This window comes from Chionomys nivalis, chromosome 17, assembly GCF_950005125.1.
Source record: "Chionomys nivalis chromosome 17, mChiNiv1.1, whole genome shotgun sequence".
In the NCBI taxonomy this organism is placed as follows: Eukaryota; Metazoa; Chordata; class Mammalia; order Rodentia; family Cricetidae; genus Chionomys; species Chionomys nivalis.
In genome coordinates this window covers 30,742,783-30,769,902 of record NC_080102.1, presented here as the reverse complement: position 1 = coordinate 30,769,902, position 27,120 = coordinate 30,742,783, and the positions used below count along the sequence as shown (strand labels likewise).

Below are 27,120 nucleotides of genomic sequence, written 5' to 3'. Positions count from 1 at the left end.
TGAAGGAAGGGGTACCTGCTGCGTTTCTGTGTGTGGTTTCCTACTCTCAGGTTGATGCCTTCACCACTGGGTAGACTATACCACTTTAGCAGAGGGGTGACCGATCTACTTAAGACTGTTCTCATCTGGGAGTGTATCTGTCTAGAATTTTCTCTAACTCCTCGAGTCCTGGGGTGCAGCATGAGCTGGGTTTTCCTTGACTGAAGCTTACCCGTCTCTGAAGCGCAGCGGTGAGGCGAGCGTGGAGGGCCTCCTGAACCAGCTTGTCCTGGAACAACTGCAGCTGGCTCCTCTGCAGTGGGGTGAGTACCATGCCATCTCTGGCTTCTGGGTGGGTAGGCAGGAGGGCACCCTAATGACTGCCTCAGGAAACCACAGAGAAAGGAGTTCACCCCTCTGTGTGCTGCCTTTGCAGATGGGCAGCTCAGCACCAGGTAGGTCTGACCATACCCTCTTCTCGAGTGGCGATTGAATTTGGAAATGTCTGTAGCCCTTAGTTATATGGGAGGGGAGGGAGGTAGAAGGAAATGAGAGGATCATCCTGCTTGTTCTCCCACCATGTTCCTGGACTGAGCTTTACAGCTGTCCATGCTGGGTGTGGACAGTATATTTGGTGAACTCCTTGTCTCTGTCTGCTGCTTATCCCACAGGAGGCCACCATCACTCAACACAACCCTATTGGTAGGGCTTTGTGTTTCTTTTATAACCTTGAATTCTGACCTAAGCTTATGCCGTTCTAGTAGTACTCAAAGGTAGCTTGTGACAGATACTCGTGTTTTGGGTGTGGTGAGGTTCTTCTTGCTATCTGGAAGGGATTTGATTAGATCATCTATTGGGATCAACTATGGATGGTCATTTGTTATCTCTTCTTCCTCTCCACTCAATAAATTGTGTCCCCCCACCCCCCGTTTAGAACCTTCCTGGCATTTATGTAGGACCACCCACTTTCCAGGGATGAAACAGGAGACTCGAGAAGTCAGTGGAAGAGTGAGCAAGGGGATAGAGAAGGGCCTAATAATTGGGGTCACATAGTTAAAGGGCCATGTTTCCCCATGACCAGTGATTCAGGGTTGGCCTAAGAGCCACCATGTTTCCGTGCTCATCCCCTGGAGAGGCTACAGGTGTTTTGGATAACCTTTTGCGTGGTTGAGGGAAAAGGTTAGCAGATTGGATGTGATGCTTTCTTCATAATTGTTAGGAAGGGCAAAGCGCCACTGTTAAAACCATTGTCCAAGAAGCAGTACACTACAAACCCAAGGGCAGTTTCATTAGGTGGCTTTCATCTCATTGTGAGGCTGGGAAATGGCACAGTGCCCCCAAAGCCTATTCACTAGTATATAGGATCATTGAGTTGCTGAGCAGCTCAGGTGCCTTGAATGGTGTAGCATTACCACGCTGCTTGTGCAAGGGCTGCTGGAAATAGAGGTCGAAGGGTAGGGTCCATAACCACGCAGTCTATGTGGTGATCTGTTTCTGTTATCTTACTAAGGCTGAAGCTAGATTCCACAAGTCAACCAATGAAATTGAAGTAAGACCCTGCTTCCATGCTTCCTATGAGCTGTAAGCATCCATGGCAGGACCTCAGGAAGGTTCTTGGGAGATGATCAAGTCCCTTCTACTGTGTGCTTCAATCTGTCACAGGCTGGTCTTGTTCTGCGCAGAAGTTGAGAAGGTCTGGCTTGACCACTGTGAGCACATGTCACTTTGCACACCAGCATGTGGACAGATACACAAGTACTGACATTTAGCCAGAGCAGTATATGGCTTTCAGAAGTAATGCTTAGACCCAAATATGTCTCAGATAAAACCTGGAGGGGTCATTTGTGAGGGGAGGTGTCAGATGTCACGGATGGGTGATGCTCCTGGTCTTAGAGGGGTAAGCCATTGGCAGGGTTGACTTGTCTTTAATCTTAGAAAGCCCAAAATGGGCTTAGATCATCAGGAGTCAGTCTGTGGGAAGGAAGAGAGAAAGCCACTGTTGTCTGCCTCCCTCACAGCTGGTCTTGTTGTACCCTGTGTTTGCCTCTCAGGATGCCAATAACACATGCTGGGACATGGTCTTTATCCCAATTTTAACTCCTTAATCTTCGACTGTATCTGTCACCTGTACAGAGAATCTTGTGTGGAGTCAACTAGCTCAGACCTATAACCAGGATCCTGGGGGTGATCTCAGCTCTCATACCTTAGACAGTAAGCATCCCCTTAGAGGATGAACTGAGGTCCAAGCTCCCTCAAGAGCCCAGTGGCTTACTGGCGGTTGGGTAAGACCTCTCATGCTGTTCCAGGCCTGAGCAATGAGAGTTCTTAGCGAAGGTCCCCATGGCCACTTTAGAGGGAATAGGATGTTGTTTTGTAGTAACTGGTTTCCAAGTGTGTATCCCAGGTGCTTGGCAAGGAGTGAGGACTTTGTGTAGCGAGCTCCAGTGGCCTCAGACACCTGTATCTCTCTTTGTAGGCAGGAACTGCATGGGGCTCAGCCAGCTCCTGTCCTGTCTCACCCAGCTCTGAACTGCTGGGAGGGAGCCAATTAACACAGGTTCCTCTTCTCCAAATCTGGACCTTTTGATGGTATCACTTTGTGAAAGTTGCCTATTCTCAGAGTAGAAAGCAAAAGAATAATCAAGGAAGTTTAGGTAAGGGAAAATGAGCCCTCTCCTATCCCTAAACAACCTCCATTTCAGTTTTGTACATTTCCAAGTCATTTTGTGATTCCTTGGTTTTGATTTTGTTTATATAATTGACTATGCCATCATTGTACTTTCATATTCTTTTTCAAGCTTGACAAAAATATAAACAGTTCCCACGCTATAAACAAGCCTTACACATATTGTTGAAGGCTGAGCTATTCATCAAATGGAGAGAAGATAATTTAATACTTGTTCTTCTGGTAGACATGGAGATCACGATAAAAGTTATATGCCCCAGTTTTTACCTAGAGTCTTTTCTGTGTTGGAGGATTACAGATTCAATGTGGATTTCCAGAAGTTGCTGGTGCTTTAGAAACCAGAAAGCAAAGCCAAGCTAGGGAACTCATGTCTATGCTGGTGACAGCAGAGGCAAGCTCAGGCGGGCATGGTGTCACCACAGAGCCAGGAGACATGGGTTTTCATCCTGGCTCTGCTATTGCCCAGCAGTGAGTTACTTATAGCTTGGGCTGTTGGCCAGGTTCTCTGTGCCTCAGTTTCCCCATCTGTAATGCCAAAGGCACCAACTCCTCTGTTGGGCCAAAATTATCTCAGGGCTTGTACCTCGAGGTCTATAGGACAGACAAAAGCCTGACAGAAAAGCCTGGCTTGAATTTGAGTGAGGATGAGGCAGAAAAAACTAGGTAGACTCCCCTCCAGCCAGATCTGTGCTAGCTGTGGGCCTGGACTGCAGTGCTCCATCTGCAGAGGACCTGCAGCCAGACAAGACTCAGGGAAAGCAAGGCTGGGCAGACTCACAAAGGGCACTGAATACAGGGATGAGGTTGGTGTTTCCCAAATGCTTTCTGTCTCAGTCCATGCCTTGGATCTGTGTGTGTGTGTGTGTGTGTGTGTGTGTGAGAGAGAGAGAGAGAGAGAGAGAGAGAGAGAGAGAGAGAGAGAGAGAGAGAGAGAGAGAGAGAGAGAGAGAGAGATGGTCCTCTGTGAGGGGAAGAGGAGGAATATCTTATAGAAATGAGTTCACTATCTGGCTGACTATTCTGAAGACCATTGTCTAGGCATTTCCACAGGTACGCAGTGGTGATGACTAATGGGCTAAGCTGTTTGCCACACTGATTGGAATGTTCCACCACTGTACCACCCATTACCTCCTCCTTCCACTGATCCTTCTCCTTGCAGGGCTCTCTGTCTTCTGGGATATGGCTGTGATTGTTCTATGCAGCCTTTCCGGGCCTGCAGTGAATACAGATCAGGGCTGCACTGCATTGCCGAGTGAGCATTTCCAGCCTTCTGTCTTCAGACAGTCTCCATGGAGACCCACCTGTGAGCTGAGTTCTGAGTTCGGCCTTGAGGGCAACAACTAGGAGCAGGATAGTCAGTGCCGATCTAGGTAGCAATAGACCCCAGGGCTTCAGCAAGTGACACTACCCTGCCCTGCCTCAGAGAACATGTGGTTCCCTCACATCTGCAGAGCCCACTTCAGGGTCCCAGTTCTTCTTCACATGCATTTCTTAAGACCTGTAGCATTACTGTTCCTTTAGACAAACAGAAATAGAGCAGGGGCAGGTCTGCCTTAGGGCACATGGAGGGTGTTGATTCTTGTGTCGATGGGCTCATCTAGTCCTTCAATCAAAACCTATTGGCCATTGCTCTGCAGTAGTAGGTGCTGGGGACCCAGGTTGGTCCCCTAATTGTTTGACCACATCCTGGTGAGTGCTAGCCTGGGAGTTGGCACCAAGGGTTCTGGAAACAGCAAAAAGAGGTAGAGTTGGAGCTGGATCCCCGGTCCTCAGGCTAAAAAGGAGGCAAGAGCTTACCAGAGATGACACATGAACCCCATGAACACCAACAGAGCCCATAGGCCTCCCTGGGAGCAGAGCCCCTGAAGGCAACTATGAAGTCTTCTGCACCTGAATGATTCCCCCACCCTGCAACACCCCCAAAAAGGTGTTCTGCATTTAGCTAGCATCATGTAGATTCTGGGACCCAGGAGTTCTGGGTACTTCCTTAGCTTTTGTGATCTCTGGTGTAATTCCCAGTTTCCCAACCCTGCTTCATGAATGCTGGGTCTTTTGCCACCCTACCTTCCTGCTCACTGTTAGCTCAGGAATCTCGCATGGGCACATTTTCACACAGAGCGGTAGGGAGGGAGGGAACCACAGTCGTTCTGACCTGGTCCCACACCTCCTCTCTCCCTTACTTCTGTCCATTCTGCTCCTACCTACGGACTCTTACTGTTGTTTGTGTCTCTTTTACAGTCTGTGAACACAGCAGAGGGTGGGAACAGCAATATGTGCTATTGACTGAGTGGGAACAGCCTTCAGAACGTATTCATTTATGAATACATGCATGCCTGACTGACTGACTAAATGACTGATTGAATGAACAAATGAGGCTATAGTCCCTTCCTAGGGTGAAAGTGTGTGTTCTCGCAGACCAGAACATACAGCGTTGTCCCTGCTGGTCTGAGCAGAGCACAAGCTGTCTGTCAGCTCCCGTGGGGACAGATTTAATTGTGATGAGAGCTTTTCTGGCTGCCCCTCATTGAGCTCCTCGTGCTGCCACCTCGTCACAGTGAGCTCAAGGGGACTGAGACTGCTCGTCTGCATCAGTGCCAATTAGCACAGATAGAAATCACATCCAGGTCCCTGTGGGGTTCTTAGCTCCCGAGTCTCACAGGACTTAGAGCCAGGCAGAGCTCCTGTCCTCAGCCCTGAGCTGTTGGTGTCCCTCTTCGCAACCAGGGACACTGGAATTCTTATGCCTCCCATTGCCTTGCATCTGCACAAAGCAAAGAGCTCAAGTGAAGGTAAATCTCTGTTGGTGTAAAGCACCCTTGCCCACAGCAGGCAGACCCTGTACAAGTAAATGCTTTGCTTATCCAGGTGCAAGACCCTTCCTATTGGCCAATATTTACTCTGCAGGACAAAGAAAGAAACATGACCAAGAAGGTAATTTCTCTTACATTCCACAGGCCACACTGGTGACTTGGCATACCCCTGCGTACAGGTCTCTGGGGCAGGTTAGATGTTCTCATTCAGAAATGGAGCCTGGGTCTCTTCTGTTTCCCAGCCAGGAAGCCACGGGCTTAGCCTCTGTACCAGAGTCAAGACTGAAGTCTGTGTCATGTTGTCCTCAGTGTGTTCTGCTCCTTAAATAAGAAAGCAAGTCTCAAGATATATGACACTAAAAAAGTGATCGAGATTTCCGTCTTTCTTCGGTTTTCCCATTACTTCTTTACAAGATAAAAAAGAAAGAACCCCTCGCATTTCCGTCTTGCAGGAAAATTTATCTCTGTGGATTTCACAACCTTTTAAAACCCTTGTAGTAGAGGACTCAGAGGGGGGAAAATCTAGGCTATGGATAAAGATAAGAATAATTGGATGGGATGTCTGGACACGGGTCAGCTGGACTCACTGTACCAGAGAATGGAATCTCTTGTTTTTGGACGCATCATGCAAGGACAGCAGAGCCAGCAGCAGCTTGGTGTGCTGAAGGTTCAGTCAGGAGGCTCGTCAAGAAGAGCCATGAATCCCTGGCCATTGACAATGAGGGCATTACAGAGGGCCTTGCTGGGAAAGTCTGTGTGGCTAGACTCAGTGGAGGACCTCACAGAGCCCCTGGGGAGTTGGAAGCTCTGAGTGGGAGAATCAGTCACATGGTGATGCCGACCAGAGGGAGGGCAGCAGTTGGCTGGCTAGCAGGTGACAGTTGCCCCCATCTCATGATAGCCAAGATAGCCCTGCTTTCTCAACTATCTGCTGTCGGGGGATCTTCTTGTTGGCCTGCCTCCAGCTTTTCCTATAACCATCTCTCTGAGACTGATGGCCCTTCCTGGCCTCAGAGCCACTGTCAGTTCATCACCGAGGATGATTCTGAAAGCTGCAATCTGTGCCTCATGACCCCATGCTTCTTCCTACCTGCTCTCTGCATGGACCCCACACTATCCCCTCTGCACATAGTGGACTCCGAGTCGTCAGTCAGAGATATCTATCCTCATCAACCCTGTGACAGATCAGGCTGTGCTCACCATTGTGCCAGGCCCTAGGCCTTGAGGACAGTTGCCACTCTTGCTGCCCCATAGTCAGGCCCAGGGAGGTTCTCAGTCACCCATGCGAGTGGATGAGATGGCCCATGAAATAACCCCTGGTTTAGAGAGGTGCTGTGGGATCCCGAGGAGGCAGAAAACCATCTCTGCCTCCTCGATTCCCTTTTTCCTAAACTGTGAATCATTAACTGTCTTGTGAAGCTCTTCCTTGCTGCCCGCACACTGATTGGCATCAGAGCGAGCATGGCGGCCAGGCCTTGCACGTGGCTGTATACTCACTGCTGTGCCAGCTCTACTTCCATGGGCTCTCCTCACTATAAATTCTTCTGAATGTCCTGTTGGGCATCTACAGAGAAAGTGCTCTGAGCACAGGACCAGGTTCAATTCCTGTCTCCCCTCTTGACTTACTAGAGGAAGATACCCATGTTATCTTCAGTGGTGACTATGCCAGGTGGTCCCTGTCCTGAAGACTGTCCAGAGCCTTCAGGTAACTTGGCTGGGATGACATTTTCCACCACTGTTACCCATGGGCATTCTGACATGTCCAGTCAGCTGTGGGGCTTGACCCACATTCTTCTACGAGGAGATCAAATCCACACCTTCCAACTACCTTCGCCAGGCTCCTTGACAACCTGAAGTTATTCCCTTGTGACTCTGCAATAAAGAACCGGGATGTGGATTCCACAGAGAGGGAGGAAAGAAATCTGTCCAGAGCTGCAGTCTAGGTGGGCATGCCCTCACTGGGGACATCAGGTGAGCGGTCAGGCCATGCTTTTGTTGAAGCAGAGAAGTAAGCAGAGCACATGAGCATGGTCCAGGGACATGGCCAGAAGTGTCCACTTCTTTGCGCCTGCTGGTGCCCCTGCTCTCATCCTGCAGTGGACTCGTGAGGCAGCTGACCTGGGCTCTGATCCCACAATGTCTTGACCTGAGACCCAGAGGGGTGATTTGAGGATTCAGACTCCTTTTTACCTTGGATAGAAAGTGATGCCTTTGACCTCACAGGCATCTTTTAGGGAACTGGGCTTGTTCTTAAGCCTTGGTGCCCTTTGTAGAGAGACTAGGGTTCTGCAGTGGCCTGATGGAGCTATGACTAGACTTCACAGTTTCTGCTGCATTGGTGGGCACCCCGTAGTACACAGGCCCTGCACTTGGGAAGGTGACATGCTCAGGGTGTGCCTGCTGATGGGATGCATGGATGGAGGGCGAAGCCCTCATGGGTCCTGCAGTGGCAGAACCTCACTTACCACCACCTCTGCCTCACTTGGGGACTTATTTCTGCTTGGTCCTGGCATGAGGCAACAGGTATAGTCCTGAGCCTCATGGCACAATGTCTATGTCCTGACTTTCCTGCAGGTACAGAGAAATCCCTAGCAGAGGAAGCAACCTCTGTCAGGTTTAGGGGGGGATTCCCACTCAGTACAGACAGTACAGGGGCAGCACTCCCCTTGTTCCCCACATTCCAGCACCCCCTTCCCTGCTGTGGGATGGGGATATCTAGGCTCTGGTCCTGTCAGTGCTCAAGGCTGGTTCTGCTCATCACGGGGGGAGATGGGGACTGGGCAGGCCAGATGCTGTTTTGGGTGAGAAGCCTAACATTAATGGAGTCCCCACTTCTATTAAATGCAGCAGAGTCTGTACTCTTTGTCCTGGAGGAAAAGAGTCAAGTGCACCTTTGCTAGGATATTTGGAGACATCTGCAACCCCAAGCATGTACCGGAGGATGGCAGGAGGCCGCTGTGTGCCCAGTGTGTGGTGACTAGGTAGTACTTTCCGGAGGAACAGCCTGCATGTTGCTTTGTCCTTACACCTTAGAAATTGGGGCAGAAACCAGGAAGGGTGAGTCCCTGTCCCGTGTGCTAGGAGGCTGGGACCATCAGGCAGGGTAAGTTCTTGACTTTATGGTGCCTTATGCCCCTTGTCTACTTCTGGTGCTTCTCAGGTGTCACAGGGCAGGGAGCAAGGCTCGATGAGGGCATTTAAAGTTCTGATATTTGACTAGATAAGAAAGAAGGGATGGAGACGTGGCTGCGTGTCAGGATGGGCTGAGCTTCCTGGAACTCCTGGGGAAGAGCCCCTTCCCATCTGGGGAACCCTTAGAGAATCTGGTCCTTGAAGGAGTGCCAGCATCCGGGCGACTCTGAAGCCAGACCTTGAGTCTGACAGGGCACTTCAAAGGCTGAGCCCCTGACCTTTCCCAGACAGCTCCTGATGACAACATCTGTCTCCCAGGGCCCAAGGTTGGCCCTTCATCACTCAATAGCAGTGTGTGGGCAGCAGCTGGGGAACAAATCCCCAGCTAATCAGGTGTTTCCTGGTGCCGCCTTGGCAGAGGACATGCCCCTTAACTTGAAAAGTGTTTCCAGGCCTTCCCGAGCAGACCAGTGTAGAGATCCTCATGGGGTGGCAAACATGCAAAGCATTCTCATTTCTGCCACAATAGACGCTGAGGAAGACCCATGGCTCTTGCATCTCCGGTCTTTGTTCTATATCTTTTACCTTGAAAAGCCTCAGTTTGTGAATCCGTAAAATGGACATGATCCTATTTTATGCCACTGAGAAGAAATGACATAGCCCCATGTACAGCATTTGGTAGTACTACCTGGGGCATGTTATACTCGGAGAGAGCTGTATTATCAAGCTTGGGTCAAAGGCTCCTGGGGACCTAGTGGTAGCTTCTCTCTCTTTCCCATAGCCAGCTTTGCCCAGACAGTAAACACCATGTAAATACACTGTCATTGAGGGTCTCTGGGACAGTGAACAGCTAAGATGACTGCTTTGGCCTCCTACTGAGGCTCAGAGTTGTTGTGGTCTCTCCACTGCACCCAGAAGCACACAGCAAGGAGGAAGGGGATTCAGGTCCCTTGTGGGTGCTTAGATACCCCCTTTTGCTGAGGAATGCTTTGCATAGGCCCCATGCTGAGGACTCCAGTATTACCTGAGTTGTCCCAGGGAATGTATAAGAACATGGGCAGACCCCAAGTTCCACTATGGGCCAGGGCAGTATGTCCCTGTCAGGCCTGGCTCCTAATCTATCCCCTCCCCGACAAAGATATTGCTAGGGTGGTGTCTGTGAGCTGAAGCCTGGAGAAGCCAACCCTGCAGGTTCTGCATCAGTGAGAGGATTGCAGTGCTTGGTGTTCCAAAGTCACGTGGGAAGAGGAGAAAGCTCTCAGGTGTTGGCAGTACTCAGCTTGCAGAGGTTTCGGTGCCCAGGAACTCTAGTAAAAACCTTCCTAGGGCCTGGCAGCCGATTGAAAAATGATGTTTCTTCTTAAACTGTGCTTACATGCAAAGCATGGCCAGATGTACCCAGTGTCCTGGCCTCCTTGTTGCATTTGGCCAGATCCTGCAGTGAGCCTGCTCTCTTTGAGAACTTAATCTACACTGACACACCCTGTATACGTTACAGGTGCATGCAGCTACGAGTTTGTACACACGAACATGCGATCGTTGCATGCATGTCATGTAGACAGCATCAAATATGACATTTGTTTATTCACACATGAAATTAAAAATCCCCCCAAGCCAAAATAACCATCATTTGTGTCCTTTGTCCTGTGACCCACTGTGTCCTTAGGCTCCCACCTATAGGGAGACTCTTTCCATTCCTCCTTCAGTCCTCAGAATGGCATGCGGTGCCATGCAGCCCCTCCCCATAATGCAGATCCCCCATAATGCAACCCTCCCCAGAATGCAGTTCCCCCAGAATGCAGATCCCCCAGAATGCAGACCCCCCAGAATGCAGCCCTCCCCAGAATGCAGCCCCTCCCCAGAATGCAGAACCCCCAGAATGCAGCCCTCCCCAGAATGCAGCCCTCCCCAGAATGCAGACCCCCCAGAATGCAGCCCTCCCCAGAATGCAGTTCCCCCAGAATGAAGACCCCCAGAATGCAGACCCCCCCCAGAATGCAGACCCCATTCTCACCAGTGCTTGACCCTTGCTAGTTCAGAAGAAAATGTTCACAGAATTTCTGGGATTTAGATCTTTGCTTTTGTAGGGAGTCGAGGGGTTGCTTCTCTGTTTATTTATCCTTCACTTGCTCACTGGTCCAGCAAGCCTTTCCTGAATGCTTGCTCTGTGCCCTGTGCCCTGTGCTGCTGACCCAGGAGGAACCAGTCTGCCCCCTTTATCTTGATTTCTCCTCCAAAGCAGGAGGATGTAGCAGCTACTTTCATGAGCAAGTGGGGGAGGGCACAAACACATAGGTGCATTTTTTTTTTTTTTTGCTGCTTCTAAGAAGAGGGATTTAGAAAGTGCTTCTGAGTGACAAAAAGCTGTGACCTATCCCCTACTTGCCATCGTGCTATAGGTGAAACACTGCTGGTTATCCTGGTGCCCAAGAGATTTATAGTTCTCTACCCCTGCCACAGTGAATGTCAAGTAAGGAAAATCTGGGGCAGGGGTGCTCTGGGGACAAGAGCCTTCTTAGAACTCACGTGACACTTACCTGTGCCAACAAGATGGGAATGATCACCTAGCTTTATTGAAACCTCAGAGGTGCCCACTCCTACCTAAGGAAGCTCAGACTCAGAATCATTTGTAGAGACCAGGTTTGAACCTGGTTGGCCTGGTTGGCAGCTCATTTAACAGTTCTGAAGTAGAAATAATTTGCTCTGTTCACCCAGAAGAAAGCCACCTTGTAGCTTTCTCTCCCTGGATCCTAGCCACACATCACTCTGCAAACCAAAGGGTGATGAGCTTATGTTTGCATGACAAACTTATGTTTGCATAACGTTTATCACAAACTTATACCTTTCACTAGGCGTCCTAGCCAACCCCAGATAACTGGTGAACTTCATGAAACTGAGATTGACTGTTCCATCCCAGAGGGGCAGTCACCTTTGTCTATGGGTCATGCTCCTTGGTGGAGGGTAAATGTGTGAGTTCCAGTTGTCTGTTTGCAAGCTTTGAGGTCATTCTCCTGAACACCATCAGTGCCTCCTTCAGCTCTAGGTGAGAGCCATCAACTGGACTCTGCTCTTCATCTTACTCATGTGGGAACTTGTCATGACAGTCCCTAAGTGCAGAACCGGCACCAAAGAAGACAGCAGGGCTGATGGAGAATTCATTGTTTGTTTGGCATTCCGTAAGGAGCTTGCCATACAGTGAAAGGTGGGATGCACCAGTTCCTTGGCATGGTGGAGATCAGGGGCCCAGTCTCAGGGACAGCCTTTGTTTCTCCGGCACCTTGCAAGGGACCTCCTTGTTGTAGACCTCCAAGAGCATCTGAGGGAAGCATAGCCTGCTTAACTAAAAGCCACCACCCATTCCTGGATACAGTCCAACCAGCTTCCTCTAGGCAACTGTGCTGCTCACAGCCTAATGACTCTCAGTCTCTTTTGGGTGCCAGCTCAGTAAACAGTGAAGTCATTCTGTGAACCACCGCATATGTGCCAAAGATCATCCACTGTAAATACTTCCAACCACGTCCACGGGAAGTCCTTTTTGCTCTTGACCCATTTCCTCACCAAGCATTCCTTTTGGTTGCTGGTACTCCACAGTCTTTCCAAGCTGCATCTGAGTACCTGTGGCATCCCTCTGCCTAGGCTTTCTCTGCAGGACCAATAGCTGTACACAGCTGGACCAGAATCCTGCCTCCTAAGACAAAATATTTTCCAGGAAATCTGCTACTCATGTGTCATCCTTACATGGTGCTTGGAGCAAAGACAGAGAGGGGGTCAGTAGTATCTATGAGCAACCCAAGCTCCTGAATTCCTGCTGAAAGCATAGAAAGCATGTGAAAATAGGGCGATTTGGGGAGCCATACTTGCTTAGGTTTGAGTCAGGTCAAGTTCAGATGCTTTGTGGGATTGCCTGGCCATGACACAATGCTTCTTCACATATGGGACTGTGAGTATCTCTCTTCAGAGCTTATCACATTCCTACAGGTCAGACTCTGGATAGGTACCAGCCAAGTATCCAGGACACCATCAGCTGGCTAGAGCCAAGAATAGGCATTTTCTCCATTGTGTGGAGAGCTGTAGATTGTCTCCGAACATGATCTCCTTCAAACTCAGTTTTGTGGGATGGCTCTTGGCATGTGATTAACCCTTCACAAGAAAGATGGATGGGAAGGTAGAGCCTATAGCTGAATGTACTGATACACAGCTGAGTGGATGGGTGACAAGTTGGATAAACGGAGCAGGAAGAATAGACATGTAGGTGACTGGTGATGGGGTGGGTACAGCTTGCTCTTGAGGATGGATGAATGTTTTGGTTAGGCAATTCACTGATGTACTGAAGAGTCTTCCTAAAATTATACAGGACAGGCTTTTCGGGTACTTTGGCATACACTTTAGAGTATTACTCTTTCTCCTGGTGACAGTGACTCATGACTAAAAGGTTGTTACGGGTGATTCAATTTCTCCTAGGACAAAGGTGATCTGGAATGGCAGAGCAGAATTGTCACTGGGAGCTCCTGTCTCCCTGAAGGGCACTGGGTTTGATACTAAGTGGGCAGAGTTTCAACACTGGGTCAGGAGTGTGGGGCTCTAGTGGTGGCTGGATTAGCTGCCTGAGTAGCCAAGCTGGCCACCGTAGAACTGAGCTTTGACTAAGGTCATGCATGGGAGAGGCAGAGTGTTTTCCTGGTGTGTGTGACGCCCTGGGTTCAATCCCCAGCATCATAGTTAACCACTACCATCATCATCATCCTCAATAGTAATCCCCACTGTGATGGGCCCTCAACACCAGTCACGTCCAACTTTGGACATCACAACACAATGCTGTCTTCTCCAAAGTTCTCATGAACCATAAGATAATAAAGTCATTAAAAAAAATCACAATTAAAAAAAACCCTCATAACATCTTAACCATCTAAAGTCAGTTTGTGATTTTGTTAGGCCACCATCACAGCTGTCCTAACCGTGCGCAGCCTGCGAGTCACCAGCTGACCATGCACACCCCTGCTGGCACAAGCCTCCGGAGTTCTAGTGTCTGCTTTGCTCCCATGCATATCCTCAGCCCTCTGTCCTCATTTGTAATGCGTGGCTGATAGAAAGCAGGTACCAGAGCATTTGGGGTTTGGTCCCTGAAGAGGACAGGGAAAGGCCTCAGGTGTCCCTGGGACTTGTTTGACTACTAGGAAAGAACAGAAAGGTCCTAGGAGAACCATGGAAATTAGCGTATTCAGGGCACCTTCTGGACAAGGTCCCAGAACCTCCAGGATAGTGGACATTGGTGCCAAGCCAGAGCAAAGCAAGTTGGAACAGCAGATGGCTGAGATATGTCTCAACGGGATGACCCGGAAAAGCTACCTCCCCTACCCCTGGCCCATTTTACTCTCTGGAAGGAGCCTGTTGGTTCTGCCTCAGGGACTATGGAAGTCATCAAAGCAGAGGCCACAGAGCACGTAGCTTAGCTCCCGAAGTGGCCCCCTCACGCTGTCACCCTCATTATACTTATCAAATATGCTTGTGCTGAGATACATGCCAGACAGTTGTAAACATCACCCATCCATGGCAAACATGCCCCGCCCCCAGCATCTCAGAAATTCCCCTTGTTATGATAGGGAGCACAATGTAGCCCCGAAGCAGAGGAGGGCAGCGTAGCACTTCAGGGTAGATGGATTAACACCTACTGCACAGCTCAGGACACAGTGACACTCTCCAGAGAAGAGCTGCGTGGCCTAGGGTCCAAGAAGACAGCCAGCACCATCATGTGACTTAGGCTGAGGGGATCAGCTTTTGCGATTCTCTGAGACAGGAGCCATCAGGTGACCATGTTGCATATTGTGAACTGACCCAGCAGAAGCCTTTGGCACAGTTTGCCTCAACTTGTGACATCTGTAGGACACCGTGTGCCAAACAAATCCACCTCTGTGCTTGCCGCACAGCCTGTCTAGACAGTAAACCCGCAGTGGGGCTTTGGCTTGTGAAGTGACATCACCCAGCATCAGAAAAGCCAACAAGCCGCCAGGGGAAGCTGCCAAGGCGTAACAGAGAGGAAACACAATGCTCGCAGACTGGAGCCTGCAGTACAAAGCTCTGGAGTTTCTTTTAAACACTGTAATTCATCTAAGTATATAGGTTTCTATTTCAAGGTCTGGGAAATAAACCTATATATGCATATTTATATGGAGAGTGGTATCTATACATGTGTATGGTATCTATAGGAAATGATCCAACTTGATTTCTGTGCACAGTTTTTTTGCATATATGTTTATATACAACCATAGATCTGTGCATATTCCTGAGAGACTACCCTGGTTCACATTAAGAATGATGGATGGTCTCCTGGGTTGTTTGTGGCCACCACCAGCCCTTTCTCTCTCTCTCTCTCTCTCTCTCTCTCTCTCTCTCTCTCTCTCTCTCTCTCTCTCTCTCTCTCTCTCTCTGTGTGTGTGTGTGTGTGTGTAGCTCTCTCCTGCATTCATATGTTTCACTGGGCTTCTGTAATCATTGAAGAAGCAGTATGTACTTCAGGGTTGGGGGGCAGCAAGTGGTCTTTTCTTTGTAAGGTGCTTGGAAGTTTGCAGAGCGTGAACAATGAATCAGTCCCCATGGATGAGCATGCATGGACCTGCGAGGCCACCAGCTAGACGTATAGCTGCAGGTTGTCTTGGACTCTGCAGGCTCAGCTGTTGGGCCATGAACCATCACCCACTACACTACTGATCTTCTGCACCTCTGTACTTCTTTGCTACCCCAACATCTTCTAAGACAGCCGTTCAGAGTGAGTTTCATCCAAGAGGGACAATAGCACCCCAACATAATGGTTCCTGGGTAAGTGAACAGGAAGCAGGTCCCAGGATCCTGGAGCCCTGCTCACTGGTGCAGGGCCCTCATCTTTCCCTGGAAGAGGTCTAATGTACTCTTGCCATCTCAACCACTCCTGGGAGGTGGATGTGCTGGGACAGGGTTGTCTCTTTCTTCCCATCTTGTTAGGATAGAGGGCTTGATCTATTGCTTCTAGGAGTCCTAGTGTGTTTGCACATGAACTTCCTTCCGGCTGTTTTAACAAAATGCCTCCATCCCTTATCCAGAGTGTGTGGGTCTGTGTACATCTCTCCCAGTCATTGTCACATGATCCTTGTTTGGGGGTCACGTGGTATTACCATCTCAGAAACTTCCCCATTTTGTATATGGCAGGCCAGCGTTCAGTGTTCTTTGTCCAGCACATTGTTCTGGAAGTCCTGTGTCATGCCAGTTCCCGGACTTGCCCGCCCTCTCTCCCTCCCTCCCTCCCTCCCTCCCTCCCTCCCTCCCTCCCTCCCTCCCTCCCTCCCTCCCTCCCCCCTCCCCATTCTTCCTGCACTTCAGGACCCCATGAGACTGGAAGTCACACATCCAGATCTTGGCGCACAACTGCCTTGTGATAAGCATCGTTGAACAAGTGACCAAAGGAAAGCGTGTTCTGATTGACTGCACAGACAGCTTCCAGAGCTTGCTAATGACTTTGGGTGATAAAGAGAACTATTGATCCAAAGTGACATTGATTGGACACACCACCCAGATCACTGGACTCTTGCCCCAGGCTGCTTAATCTGGCTCACTGGTAGCAGCACAGTGGCCGGTGACCACAGCATGTAGCAGCAGCAGAGGCCAAAGGGAATGAAGAAGATTCTTCTGGGGTGAAGTTTGGTACTTGCTTGTGAGACCACTCGCCTGTGGTCTGTTCTCATCAGAAGCTCTCATCGGGGAGCTTCTGATGTGGCTAGAACAGTGTTTGTTGACACAGAGTAATGGCAGCTTAGCAAAGCACGGACATTTTCTTTCAGAGACAGTCAGAACGGGCGTTTTCTAAATGGTTTGGAAATACCTATCTTCGTTTGTTTACTCCCCAAATCATTCACCACATTCGTCTGGTTTTCAATGCATTCATCCCATCTCACTGGGCCCTGTTGCTGAGTTCTGCAGACTGTCGTGGGCTAGCTGGAGCCTGGAACTGGGCCCCTGATATGAGAACAGATCAAGTGTTATTTCCCTCCACCTCCCTTCCATGCTGCTGCCCTCGGGGAAGCAGAACTAAGAGATTGATTCAATTTCAGATCTTCTGTGATCTTGTCTTCTGTAGGGAGCCTGAGCCCAAGCCAGTCCAGCCATCAGGTCTTCAGGACCCCCAGTAGCCTGCTGCTTCCCATGGAGCCAGACTGCCCCCTTGTAGTTCCCACCTTCTGAGCCCCAGCCTCTCTGAAGACTCTTTTACTGCCCCCATGAAATTCAAGCCTCCACCCCAGCTACTTCCACTTTGCCTTTGTCTCACCTCTCACTCCCTTGCCCCCTCCTTTCTTTGCAGCCCCTCATCCAAGACCACACCTTGTTTATTAGGGTTGGGTTTGGCTACAAGTAGCTGAACCCTCAGAATGATAGTGGATCAGTAAAGAGCACAGGCCAACATTGGTATAACCTGCCCAGTGCTGGGGTTCAGGACTTGTTCATATCCTATCCCTCCACCACGCATAGCTCTTGGACTATGAGACACTGTGTGCACCAGGTGCTATCGGGAAGCAGAGAAGAGACCATTTCAAATCTAAGGGAGTTTACTGGGCCCCACACACCCATCTTCACTTTGTGTTCCATTGGCCCAAATGCAGTCAATGTGCTACACTAGACTTCAGTGACAGCCGAGAAGCTTTATTTATTTTTTTAAATTAATTTATTTCTTAAAGATTTCTGCCTCTTCCCCGCCACCACCTCCCATTTCCCTCCCCATCCCCCAATCAAGTCTTCCTCCCTCACCAGCCCAGAGAGCAATCAGGGTTCCCTGCCCTGTGGGAGGTCCAAGGACCACCCACCTCCATCCAGGTCTAGTAAGGTGAGCATTCAAACTACCTGGGCTCCCACAAAGCCAGTACGTGCAATAGGATCAAAAACCCATTGCCATTGTTCATGTTCAGTAGTCGTCATTGTCCGCTATGTTCAGTGAGTCCGGTTTTGTCCCATGCTTTTTCAGACCCCAGCCAGCTGGCCTTGGTGAGTTCCCGATAGAACATCCCCATTGTCTCAGTGTGTGGGTGCACCCCTCGCGGTCCTGAGTTCCTTGCTCGTGCTCTCTCTCCTTCTGCCCCTCCTTTGGATCGTGAGACTTCAGTCCGGTACTCCAATGTTGGTCTCTGTCTCTGTCTTCTTTCATCACCTGATGAAGGTTAATATTCAGGAGGATGCTTATGTGTTTTTCTTTGGGTTCACCTTCTTATTTAGCTTCTCTAGAATCACGAATTATAGTCTCAATGTCCTTTATTTATGGCTAGAAACCAAATATGAGTGAGTACATCCCATGTTCCTCTTTTTGGGTCTGGCTTAACTCACTCAGGATAGTGTTTTCAATTTCCGTCCATTTGTATGCAAAATTCAGGAAGTCATTGTTTTTTACTGCTGAGTAGTACTCTAATATGTATATATTCCATATTTTCTTCATCCATTCTTCCATTGAAGGGCATCTAGGTTGTTTCCAGGTTCTGGCTATTACAAACAATGCTGCTATGAACATAGCTGAGCATATACTTTTGTTGTATGATAGGGCATCTCTTGGGTATATTCCCAGGAGTGGTATTGCTGGTTCCAGGGGTAGGTTGATCCCGACTTTCCTGAGAAACCGCCACACTGCTTTCCAAAGTGGTTGCACAAGTTTGCATTCCCACCAGCAATGGATGAGTGTACCCCTTTCTCCACAACCTCTCCAGCAGAGGCTATCATTGGTGTTTTTGATTTTAGCCATTCTGACAGGTGTAAGATGGTATCTTAATGTTGTCTTGATTTGCATTTCTCTGTTCGCTAAGGAAGTTGAGCATGATCTTAAGTGTCTTTTGGCCATTTGAACTTCTACTGTTGAGAATTCTCTGTTCAGCTCAGTGCCCCATTTTATAATTGGATTGATTAACCTTTTACGGTCTAGTTTCTTGAGTTCTTCATATATTTTGGAGATCAGACCTTTGTCAGTTGCGGGGTTGGTGAAGATCTTCTCCCAGTCAGTGGGTTGCCTTTCTGTCTTAGTGACAGTGTCCTTTGCTTTACAGAAGCTCCGAGAAGCTTTGTCAATACAGCCCACTGTGACCACTCGGGAGTCTGTCACTCAGATGTGTTGGCAAGTTTTGATGGAGTGCCATGTAACTGCCCAGAGCCTGGCAGGATAGAGGGGAGCAAACAGGAAAGGTGTGTCTTTGTTCAGTACCTGCTTGGCCTAGTTCTGGTCTGTAAGTCCCCTGTCATTCTCCCTCAGCCCTATCTACCATGCAGGGAGGAAAAGAGACATAACCTGCCAGGCCATGTGACCAGCACATGGAGCATCTCATCCCAAAGCACTGTCTTTCTTAACTGTCTTCAGCTAGAACTTAGTGCTAGTCATATCAAACATGCCCATGGTATGTTGGACCAGAAAGAAAATGTAAGGAGTCCGGGCTGACAGGGAGAGGGGTGCCAGGAAGTAAGCTAGGACTAGGGACATGCTAGCCTGGCAATTGGAAGCAGGCTGGCAGCAGTAAATAGCTGGCATTTACCCACCACACCTGGCCAGCAGCCTCCATAGCTACCCTGGGATCTGAGCATCTCTGTAACCCAGACGGTGGCTCTGAAAAAGCAGGGGAAAGCTCTCATCTGGGTGAATGAGGAAGCCTTGCCTTCTGCAAAGTTAAGGATCATTTCTTCTCTGCAGACCAACCTTCAGAAAACTAATTCTAATTTGCAATCAAGCCTGAAGCCCGAGGGTACAGCTCTCCCCTCCCTCCATCCCTCCCTCCCTCCCTTCCTGCCTTCTTCCTTCCTTGTTTAACTTCAAGTGTAAGCCATAGAGTTAGTGGTTTGTGTGCAGATGCAATGGCCAGGCCTCAGAGCCACCCTCCCTGACTCCTCCCATGGGGATCTGCAGCACACAGTCCATCCTCCTGGTTTGGAGATGTAATTTTATTTTTCACGTCTTGCCTTTCTGGAAAATTAATGGCCTCTCCATTTTTCACAGAAAGAACAATGAAGGAGTGTCTTGATGGGACAGAAATACTCCATCGCACTCTCTCATCTGATGATATGTTTAAAGCCCGATTATTTTAGGTGGGGAAGAGAGCCATCCCTCTCTGTCCGGTGCTCTGCAGGGAGACTCACAACATGGTCTTGTGTAATGCCCATGACATCCAGAGGCCACAATGGTTGTCATTTTGCAAATGAGCAGAAGAAGGCTGGCAGAGGCTCTCTTTTAGTCAGTGGTCTTTCTGGTTTGAGGCCTCTCATGTAGAAGGGGCCCTGAACCTCCAGAGGGTAGTCTAGGGGCAGGGCAGGTCTCATTGGAAAGCTACTCATTGGAAATCTTAACCTTACCTTATAGCATAGAGGAACAGCAGGCCAATGTCTACAGAGAGGGAGTGTGACGGCTGGGCTTGTAGCACAAGACTGCCTCTTCTGGATAGATAAGAGACCATGTGGCGTACCAAGACCTACGGCCATGCTGAATTCCCATCAGATGGGGCCTTATCCCCCTGTAATACCAAAGGTTACAGTCAGAAGTGGGGCTCACTTGCCCAAGTAAAGGTAGCAGTAGAGCAGCGGTATTCCTGCTACATGGTTTCCCCGGGGGTGTCTCTCCCATGCCCACTGGTTCTTGGCTCCTCCCATCTCTGGGTCTGCTGTGTGTAGTGGGGCCTTGCTCTCTGGTGGTGACCTCAGGCTTCTTCTTTCTCAAGTTGAGATCTCCTTGGGTGAAACCTGTTAAGTGTCAAACCCTAGGACAAACGGCTGAGGTGCCTAGTTAACATATTGAAGTGGACCTGGCCTTCAGATTCTCCCAGCATCCCTCAGTCCCTGACTGTTACAGGGTCTTCCTGGCTTGCACACCCTGCTCCCTACCCTGAATTTTCCAGACCAGCGGCTGGACTGCTCTTCCCTGTATAATCCAGCCATTCCGATTACCCTCTTCTTTTGTACCTTGTCCCTCTTGGCTGCTGCACCTGGATCCCCTCTCTCCCATTCCTCTTCACCTCTCCCATCATGACCTGCAGTCTGGTCATGTCCACTCTGGACTCTCCCAGATGCCCCTGCTTCTGGCTGTGCTTTACCACAGTTCTACAGTAAACGTTCTCCTCCCCGACACCTAGGAGTGGTCATGGCCTTTCCTTTGCTTTTATTTCCTTTTCTTTTTTTCATTCAGAACCTTTTGTAAGATGTCTCTTACAAGAACCTTGCTGACCACTCTAAGCACAGCTGGATAATTCTAGATTTCCCCCACTTAAGTAAGCAGATCAACTCCTCTGCCCCATTGGCAGCAGGTAGTGATCACAGGCCCTGCCCTAGGCCCTGCCTTTGCCATAGGCATCAGAAGTTCAGTCCCTTTGCAACGGCTGTACACGTTACAGGCTTTGTGTCCAGTTGCATTCCTATGCCCATCACATCTGCTAAGGTGCTCAGCTTACCTGAGGCACAAGCAGTCTCTTTAGAGGCTTGTTTCCCTGAGGCTATAGGAACTATAATCGCCATAGCAGGGCATGGGACCAGGTCCAGCCTCGCTACTTTCTGTCTTTGCCGTTTCTCTGCAGACACCCAAATCCCTACAGCGTGCCCCAATGCTCCCCCAAGTTCCATGCTTACTGTGTGCCCATGATGTGCCAGGTATGATTCTGGAGACTGGGAATGAACAAAACAGGCTGGTCCCTCGCCTCTAGTCTGATTTGTAGTCCTGGACAGGTCAGCATCCTGACTGGCGAGGTACACCTGGCATGGGCAGCCCTGGGCTTCAACTTCCTCATCTAGAGAATACCAATCCTCAGAGCCCCTTCTTTGGATACCAAGGCCCAGGGCTTGATGGGGCAAGTCCTCTTTGTAACAGTAAGTGCAGGAGTGAAGGAGCCAGGCATCCGAGAACTCTGTAAACTGTTGCTGGGCAGGACAGATGGCGAACTGCAGGGCCTGGTTGGTGGCTGCAGGCCTCTGTGCTGTGTTTGAACTGCCCTACAGTGAGGGAGGCTGGCTCCATGGCCCCTTCTCTTGGAAATTAGGCCCCTAAACCTGAGCCCCACAACTTGTCCCTTCTCCATGGGAGTCCAGACTCCCTTTCCTTGAAAAGCCATGACCACTGGCTTGGCCAAGAAGGTCTGAAGAAAATGTTGTTCAGTTTATAAACATGAAGGAAAGCAAACTGACTGTTTAATTGTAGGGCTTCTGTGAACCTGCTGCCAGTGGGAGAATTTCTATGTGGGTCTAAGCCACATATTCCCTGGCAAGAGTTAGAAATATCCCCCCCCCCCTTACTGAGGCTTAGTGTTCACTTTGAATGTCAGATATTGGGGCCTAGATGGAGGCTTGTGTTTGGGACAGAGCTGAGCAGTAGAGGGAATTTTAAAGCAAGGTTATGTGGATAGAAGCTGTACAACCCCCTGGGCTCTCCTTTAAAAGGAAGAGGGAGGGAGATAAGCCCCAAGGCTATGCAGAAGCAGTAATTTCATAGGCTGTGAAGTCAGCTCTCCTTGCAGCCATCAAGAGAGGGCCTGCAAATTTGCTGGCTGATACCAGGACAATCCCTTAAAACCACTGCTGGAATGTGTGCTTGGACCACGTCTCTTGCTAGGTGGTAGAAACCACCAGACACTCCCTGAGAGAGTGTCAATGCACCCCCTCTGGTGGCACGGTCAAGGTTCTCTGGAGGTTACACTTGGATCATCCACCCCTCCCAGCTGCCAAGATAGCACCTTTGCATTCTTCCTAATGTGCCTTTGCATCCTTCCTAATGCTCCTTTGCACCTAGGCCCTTCCTAATGCTCTCTTTTCCATGAAGGCTTCAGCATGTGCATTTGCATCTGACTAGCTTTGTGTCCTTTTAGGGGGTTCGAGTCCTTCCTTTCTTATTTTACTTTAACGAAGGTTGGTTCTTCAAATGTGTGGTATGGTGGTGGACAACCGTGAAGTCATTCTAGATTTGTAGAGGCGTGTTCTACGTGAAGCACTTCTCGTTTGGATGCGAAAGCCTCTCAAATTATGAAGATTATGATTAGGACTGCTGTGAGTGAGATAAAGGATCCTATGGATGAGATTGTATTTCATGTAGTATAGGCATCTGGGTAGTCGGAGTAGCGTCGTGGTATACCTGAAAGACCAAGGAAGTGTTGAGGGAAGAATGTTATGTTCACTCCTACGAATATAATTGCGAAGTGTGCTTTAGCCCATACATCATCTAGTGTATATCCTGTAAATAGTGGGAATCAGTGCACAAACCCAGCTATAATAGCAAAAACGGCGCCCATGGAGAGAACATAGTGGAAATGGGCGACTACATAGTATGTATCGTGGAGGACAATGTCTAGGGAAGAGTTAGATAATACGATGCCTGTAAGTCCTCCGACTGTGAATAGAAAAATAAATCCTAGAGCTCAAAGTATTGCGGGAGATCATTTGATGTTTCCTCCGTGTAGGGTTGCCAATCAGCTAAAGACTTTGACCCCTGTTGGAATTGCGATAATTATTGTAGCTGATGTAAAGTAGGCTCGTGTGTATTATGCCTGACACTGAAAAGATACAGCCATTTCTGCTGGACCAAACAGAATGAGGGAACAGCCCATCAAAGCTAAGGCAAATGCTTGCTCCTGCACACTCCCATCTTCGTGAGCATCTGAGGACAGTGTCCACAGTCAGCCGCCAAGGCCCTAGGGCCTCCACAATGCCACCAAGAGATGTGGCAGCAATGATATCTACTTCATGCTGATCTGGAGCTTCTAGGTCTATGTTCCTTGTAGGCCGTGGATAGAGGGCTATGGTTCAAAGGAATCTGATACAACTCTCTTAGCTTTCTCTGGCTGCATGGCAAAATACCAGGAACCTATAGCTTCTACAGCTTTGGTGACAGCCCCCTGTGGTCCAGGTATCAGCGCGTCACATATTCTGAAGGGACTGGGGAGACTTGTCTCTTTTGGCTTTTGTTGGTTCCCAGTAGTTCTTGGCATTTGTTAGTCAATAGCCACATCTTGGGCAGATCCTGTATGGGCAGGCATGTTTTGGTGACAGGAAAGACAGCAGAAAAAAAGGCCTTGAATGGGGAATCTAAGTCTACTTGAAGAAACCCAAAGGGTATTCTTCTTCAAGGTGAACTTTCCTGAAAATCCCACTGAGGACCTCAGCCCTTGGCTGCTGTGATGATCAGGAAGGGGAAAACAAGAGCAGGTGTGCCCTAAGTGCTTGTGTCAGAATAAAGGAGCGAGTGTGTGCATGAAGAATTAGATCAAGAGCAAAGTGTCTAGGAAGCCAGCGTCTATAGATGGCCTTCAATACCTCCTCCTAATGCTCCTCCTTGAAGTGCATCCTGGCCCAGGGATCTCTCAGCCACAGCAAACTTCCTCAAGACCATTCCCTGCACTGGCGTGTGGCCATTGGGAAGTGATGGCTCTGTCAGCTAAACTCTTATTTTAAACTCTTTTTTTTCTTTTGTGCACATCTATGTGGATATATACATGTGTGTGTACATACGTGTGAAGAACATATATGTTCCTGTGTATATATATGGCAGAGGTCAACTCTGGATGCTACTGCCCAGGCACTGTCTACCTTCTCTTAAAGGACCTTCTCTCACTGGCCTGGAACTTACCAGATTGGCTTGGGTGTCTGACCAGTGAGCCCCCAAGGACCTGCCTTTCTCTTCCTCCCCAGCTCTGGGATTATGAGCACATACTGCCATGCCCAGATCTATCTTCCCACATGGATCCTGGGAGTTCTAATCTAACGCTAATGCTTGTAACACTTGTGCTTGATTGATAGCTATTTCCCCAGCCCCAGACTCTTCTTCAGTGTGATCAGAACTCTCCTTCGCAGTCTGGGCATGGTGACACACACCTGTACTCCTGACAATTGGGAGGCTGGGGCAGACAGATTTCAAACTCAAGGCTTGCGTGGCATAAAGAGAGCCTTTTCTGAGTCTCTGCCTGCCTTGCTTAGCCCGGAGATGCCATGCCACTACGGTGTCTCATCCTCTGTGTGCCGTACTTCACACGGTAGCTCAGCCCTTCATGTGGTCATCTGTGTGCCAACAAGGACACATGATGTTAAGATCTTGGACTTTTATCAACTGGGTGACTCAGAGCAGCTGTCTCCTACCATTTTACCCCACAGGGTGGATGTTGGGGCTGAATTATGGAGAACAAAAGAGAGAGCCAGGGATTATAGGGTTTAGATTCAGTTGTGGCTCCTTAGGCTGTGAGCAAAGATGGTTTGTATTTCCCTTGCCCCACACCAATGTGAGAACAAGAGAGTCATGGAGAGATCGGGTTCAGCGAGGGACATGGTTATCTGGCCCACATCTCAGCTAGCGGAGCCCCATGGGAAGGGCACAGGGAGATACTACTTATGAAGCTGGGGCTCCAAGGGCTCCCATATCTCATAGCTGTACCCACAAGGTTGCACTTCCTCTTAAGCACAGGTGTAGAGAAGTCAGGGCTCACCCAAGTCCACCTCTTGCCCAGAGTAGGACCTGGTGCTAGCCGAAGACTGACTCATTTTCTCATGCCTTGGCTCCTCTAGAGCAGCGGCTCTCAACCTTGCTAATGCTGAGACCCTTTAATACAGTTCCTGTTGCTACCTCCTAACTGTAATTTTGCTAGTTACGAATTGTAATGTAAATATCTATGTTTTTGATGGTCTTGGGTGACTCCCCTCAAAGGGGTCGCAGCTCACAGATTGAGAATCACTGCTCTAGACCCACGAAGAGCTCCCTCACCTCAGAGAACTGTCCCTGGTGGCTAGAGGTGCCAGATGAGCCCACCTGCACTGCAGGAGTCAGGAAAGCACAGACCAGCACTAAGTGTCCAAGTTGAGAAAACATCTTATCTGTCAGTGTGCCTTCCGCTTCATACCAACTGCTTCTCCAGAAAAATTAGTTCTAAGTTTCTAGTATTGCCTCTGTGTGCATAGAACTTCCTGGCCAAAGTGAGTGAGGGTTACTGTCACTTCAGACCTTGGGGTCCTTCATCTTTGAAACAGAGGGGCTCTTAGCACATCTGTCATTGTCACACAGCACCCTAGCAATACCTAAACACCCTGACTCTAGCTGCATGCAGCTCCGTGTTCTCATGGCTTGCCTAGCCCTAACCATCCTGCCCTTCCTGGATAGCACACTGTACATCCTTCTAAACTACACACCCAGCACCCCAAAGCCTCCAGTGCCCTCTTCTCCTAGAACAGAATCTATAGGACTCAACGCACCCATAGACCTTATCAGGTTATACCCAGCCAGCCCATTGCCCTCCTCCACCTACTACCCCCTTCCTGCCCTGTTCTCCCTAGCTGGCTGATCTACACCCTGGAGTCTCAGCCTTACCATGCCACCATGCTGGGTACTTGTATCTCTCTCTACCTGTCCTCCTGCCTAGCACTTGCCATGTGACACTGAAGTTTTACACACTTAAATGCATTTTATTTCCAGGCAGGCTCCAAACTCTGTCATTAATCATGATTCCTGCAGGAACCCCCAGCCCTGCCAAGCCAAAGTGTGCAAACCAAAACATGACTATAGGAACAGCAGGGAGCTTTAGGGTGTGTAGAATAGAGCAGATACCACCAAAGGACCCTTCCTGGTGGGTGTCATTTTCATTAGTACAAGGACTGAGTGCCCCAGGCCTGCCAGCAGGAGCCAGCAGGACTGCTGGCTGTGATAACAGACATATCAAGGTTACCTAAGAGGTCTTCCCGGCCTTGAGGAGAGAGAAGATCAGCCTCATGGAACATTCTTTGCCCCATCAAAGGTTTTTTTATGGCTGTTTGTGACAGATGGTTCCCCTGAATGAAGCTTGATGTCCAGGCATAGCCTAGGAGCTCTGACTCGATTTTCTTCCTCTTCTGGTTCTCGCCTCTAGGTTTTACCTTGGAGGTCAAGGGCCTTTGCTCAGCTGGTAGGTGGATGTGCAGAAGGGGATCTGATCCGGGCTCTGCCAGCATGTAGTAGTAGGGGGAACATCCCACCTGAGAGGAAAGGATGCGAGGGAGTGTTTGTATGGTTTTTCCTCCATACGGGATATAGTCTCAGTCAGTGGGAACATTGACTCATCAATGTCAGGCATTATCAAAAGATGAGTCAGCCCCCAGCCTCTTGTTTAATGTCTTACCTCTGCTAGTATGCTCCCTCTGTCTTTGTCTGACCGATTACTCCTGAGACACACTCAGGCTCAGACACCAAATCTCTCTTTCACTGGGCAAGTGTTGACCACCGATCACGCAGTTGATGCTGGGCACTCTGAGGGTGTGACATTTAGTGTTCTGTTGGTATGGAGACCACTGCTCTGAAACGGGTCATCTAGCTGGGCAGTACTCCTGACAGGGGTGAGTGTGGCTTCTAATACATGAAGTCTACGGAGACGGGAGAGCCACACAGGCCTCAGTTCAGTAGCCCACCTTCCCCTGGGGAGGAAGAATATGGCTCTGGTACGACAGCAATGTTGAAGGATGGAGCCCCAGAAGTGACTCATTCTTACAGTGACATCAGCCAGGTCTGCAGTGGATCTCTTCTGTGTTCAAGGAATAAGGAAG

The 27,120-nt window shown here is 49.3% G+C and overlaps 1 protein-coding gene across 2 annotated transcripts in view; it reads left to right on the top strand.

Moving 5' to 3' along the window:
- The window catches only part of Trappc9 (trafficking protein particle complex subunit 9), a 432,805-nt gene that overhangs the window by 343,378 nt on the left and 62,307 nt on the right, over positions 1-27,120 (top strand). For both annotated transcript variants that reach the window (XM_057792283.1, XM_057792282.1), the window contains one exon: positions 212-302. In XM_057792283.1, coding sequence (XP_057648266.1) covers positions 212-302 — 91 coding nt within the window. The remainder of the gene's footprint in view (positions 1-211; positions 303-27,120) is intronic.